This window comes from Helianthus annuus, chromosome 5 (genome assembly GCF_002127325.2).
Source record: "Helianthus annuus cultivar XRQ/B chromosome 5, HanXRQr2.0-SUNRISE, whole genome shotgun sequence".
Taxonomy (NCBI): Eukaryota; Viridiplantae; Streptophyta; class Magnoliopsida; order Asterales; family Asteraceae; genus Helianthus; species Helianthus annuus.
The window spans coordinates 124,702,993-124,706,736 of NC_035437.2; the positions used below are offsets into that span (position 1 = coordinate 124,702,993).

The following is a 3,744-nucleotide window of genomic DNA, read 5'->3' on the forward strand; positions in this document are numbered from 1 at the left end:
GCTCGTTTAACCTCTCAAAGCTTGAGCTCGGCTTAAACTTTGTTTCTAAAACTCAAGCCCGGCTCGTAGGTGGTTTTTCAACCTCGAGCTCGACAAAGGCTCGACTCTTTTTAGTATTTATTAATTGATATTGATTAATTATAATTACATATTTAATTATTTTTTTCGTAATTTTATAAATAGTAATTATTATTATTTAAATATATATTTAATATTTTAATTAAAAATCTGTAAACAGAGCTTGTTTAGGCTCGCGAGCCGACTCGAGCTTGATAAGTGACGCTCGAACTCAGGCTCGGGCTTGTTTACTAAACAGATTATTTTTAAGCTCGACTAATTTTGAGTTTTTTTAAACCGAACTCAAGTAACTCAGCTCGTTTGCACCTTGATTTGTGATAAAAGTCATATAATTTGTCAATTTTTCTTGATTTTTGCATATGTGGCGGAGGTTCCAGCTTGTAATTTGTGATATGAATGAAAAGCAAGCAACAGAGATGATGGTCAAAGGACATGTGGCCAATTTACAAATGATCATCGTTCGTAAATTGCATCTAATGATTGATGATTTTTTTCTAACGGCAAGGTGTTATAATTTTTTGGGTGCGAGACACCCGACATCTCCCTTATTGGGGAGACCCGTCACTCCTCTCCGGCCAGACGTGAGCGTCTTAACTGTGTCTCAGCTGGCATCAGAGAGTGATCGGGCGACCAACGTCTAGGGAAAAAATCCCACAAGTACTTCGTCCTGGATCAAGGCTTGACGAGTTGAGAGCCGCCACAAAAAAGAATAAACCGCCTCAAATTGAGAGCCTGATTGATGAATTAATAAATAGCAATACAAATCCATCCATGTCATATCATATTCATTTTTTTACGTATCAATTCTATTAGACCCCCCGTAACGGGGCGTTTTTTTTAAAAAAATTTGCCAAATAACGCCCAAAAACGCCGGAACCCCCATTACACGGGGCGTTTCCGGGCGTTTTTTTTTTTAAATTTGGTTGGTGGCGTGTTTATGAAAACGCTGTTAAATTGAAAGGTGGCAAAAAATCGACCGTTGCCAACGGTCAAAAACTTATTTATTTATTTTTTTTAATTCTAAATTTTACCCACTATATATATATCAATCCATTTTCTTCATTTTTTTATAAACTTTCTACTACTTTCTAACCCACTCTCTTCTACTACTTTATAAAAAAACCTCCACTTTCTCCTATTTTTTTACAAGTATGCATCCATACCGACCCCCGTTTGGTGGCCCCTCAAGACCCACGAACCCGAACACAACCCAACCGCAAACCCCGTACAACCTACAAGACATGGACCCGAGCTTTTTAACTTACGCGGCTTTCTTGAGTGGCGCCCCTCCTTTTGTTCCTCCCACCTACGGCTTTGGTCAAGCCGGCGGGTCGCAACCGTCACAACCCGAACCCGAATCCGAACCCGATGTCGAGGTCGTGCCGGAGTCGCAACCCGAACCGGTGCAAGACAAATCGAAACGCGGCAGAAGGTCGCATAAAAAGAAGGAAAAGGATGAGCCTCGACGTGCAAAAACAACCATTAAATGGACGAAGGACGAGGAATACACGTTGAGTCGGGCGTGGCTCGATATTTCGGAGGACGAAGATACCGGTATATTCTGTTTTTTTTTTTCTGTTTTTTTTTTTTCTGTTTTTTTTTTTGTATTTTTTATATTCTGTTTTTTTTTCTGTTTTTTTAAATTCTGTTTTTTTTTTTCGGTTATTTTTTTCTATTTTTTATAATCTGTTTTTTTTTCTGTTTTTTATATTTTAAATTGCAACTAATATTTTTTATTTTTTGTTTTTAAATTTGTAGCAAACTTTCAAACGGGCCCCGTTTTTTGGGATAGGGTGCGTGCACTCTTTTATAGCTCGTGGGGTCAAGGCGAGCATCGGGACAAGGATTCAATTTCTAGCAAATGGACCGACATCAACAACAAATGTCACGCGTTTCAAGAAGTTTACCAACGTAACTACGATAATCGCCCGAGCGGTGAAAGTGACGTCGGGGTTTTAACAAAGACTTTGGAGGAGTTCGATAGGACGAAAAGCCCTTTCACGTACTATAAGTGTTGGGAGCTTCTACGAAAAAGTCCAAAGTGGGCGCTTGTTAATCCAATGACGTCAAGTAGTAGACGCCGGGCTAAAAGGTCAAAAACATCATCCTCCGCCGACCCGTCAACTCCGACATCCGATGTCCGTAATGTTAATTTAAATGAAACGTTGGACGTTGACGAGCAAATTCAAGAAGAGTTGGCCCGACCCACCGGTAGAAGAAAGGGAACGGGGAAAAAAACGGTCGAGTCGTCTTCCGATCTCGAACTAAAGGATGATTTCGAGGAGATGAACCGTCGTCTCCAAGATATTCGCGACCTCGGCCACAAACGTTGGGAGATTATGAAAGACCGAGTAGTTGAAACCAAAAAGTTCAACGAGTTGCAAGAGGCGCGACAAATGGAAAAGGACATTGAGTTTTTGTCCAAACCGATCGACCACCTCCAAGGCGACGCGTTGATCTTGGCTCAAATGCGTCGCCAAAAAATACGAGAAAAATATGGACTTTAGATCATCTATTTTTTTTTTTTTTCGGTTATTTTAATTTTCTGTTTTTTTTTTCTTTTTTTTTTTTTCGGTTATATTAATTTTCTGTTTTTTTTTTGTATTTTTTTTCAAGTATTGTAATTTATATTTTAATTTATGGAAGACTTTATCTTTTATATTTAAAAAAAAAAAATTGTCAAATGATTGAGTGGGCATTATTGGGATAATGCCCCACTACACCTTTTTTTCTATAATGCCCAAAGTGTGACTAGGCGACACGTGGCGGATAATGCCCCATGTTGGGGGCATTATTCTTGTTTACCATTACGCATGGTCTTATACAATGGATTGAAACTAAGGGACAAAACTTTTGAATTTTCAACGTTATCTCTTAAAACGAAACATTTTACAACCCCACATATTATTATTATTATTATTCCATATATTAATAAGCAACTTATACATGTATTATCACTTGTACCTTTGGCTTAGGGAGTGATTCAAAAAAAAAAAAACTTTATTTTTCCACTTCTAACCTAAACATTTCATACTTTACATTTTAACCCCTTTTCATTTTTTTTACTTTTAACCTAAGTTTTCCATCTTTTATAATTTAACATAACACTTTATTATCTACAACTTTCGTACCCCATACTATTTATCTTTTGCGTCGTTCTAAATTTTGCGAGTTAACATGTTGTAGCGTGCATGTGAGGTTCAACGTTTTTGCTCTATTTTTTCATATTTGACTGACCCGTCGCAACGCGTCCATTTTCCCCTTTTGAAAAGTTCACCGCAACGGGTGGGTCGTAGATCGACTAAGTTATTATTTTCTACGTTTTACGTTTCTGGTTAATTTCTTCGTATTGAGACACTATAACGGGTGTGTGTGGTTCAACGATTTTAGTCTGCTTTTCGTTCAGTGTAATTTTTACCATTTTATCTATTTTATTTTTACGATGTTGAGAGTCAATGTGGTTGTGGCATTGGTGCTACTTGGCACGATTTTACGAACGTTTTTAACCTATTAAATTTTTTACTAATTTTTTGCTTCGGTTTACCCCTATACTTCCTTTACTTTAAAATTATATTTTACGTGCATATTTTATGTACGGGTATGTGTAAATATGATTTCTTCTACATTCCGACGTAAACTTTTTTATAGGCGAGTCAGGTCAAATAT

At 37.4% G+C, this 3,744-nt stretch overlaps 1 protein-coding gene across 2 annotated transcripts; it reads left to right on the forward strand.

Moving 5' to 3' along the window:
• The first annotated feature begins 1,093 nt into the window (after positions 1-1,093).
• LOC110941262 (glutathione S-transferase T3-like) lies at positions 1,094-2,589 on the forward strand. 2 transcript variants are annotated; one of them, XM_022182888.2, is made up of 3 exons: positions 1,094-1,465; positions 1,511-1,632; positions 1,837-2,589. In XM_022182888.2, exons 1-3 carry the CDS (start codon positions 1,230-1,232, stop codon positions 2,583-2,585), a joined length of 1,107 nt encoding a protein of 368 aa, XP_022038580.1. In that variant the 5' UTR covers positions 1,094-1,229; the 3' UTR covers positions 2,586-2,589. The 2 variants fall into 2 exon arrangements, with proteins under 2 accessions (XP_022038580.1, XP_022038579.1); XM_022182887.2 differs by having other exon boundaries at positions 1,096-1,632.
• The last annotated feature ends 1,155 nt before the right edge of the window (positions 2,590-3,744 follow it).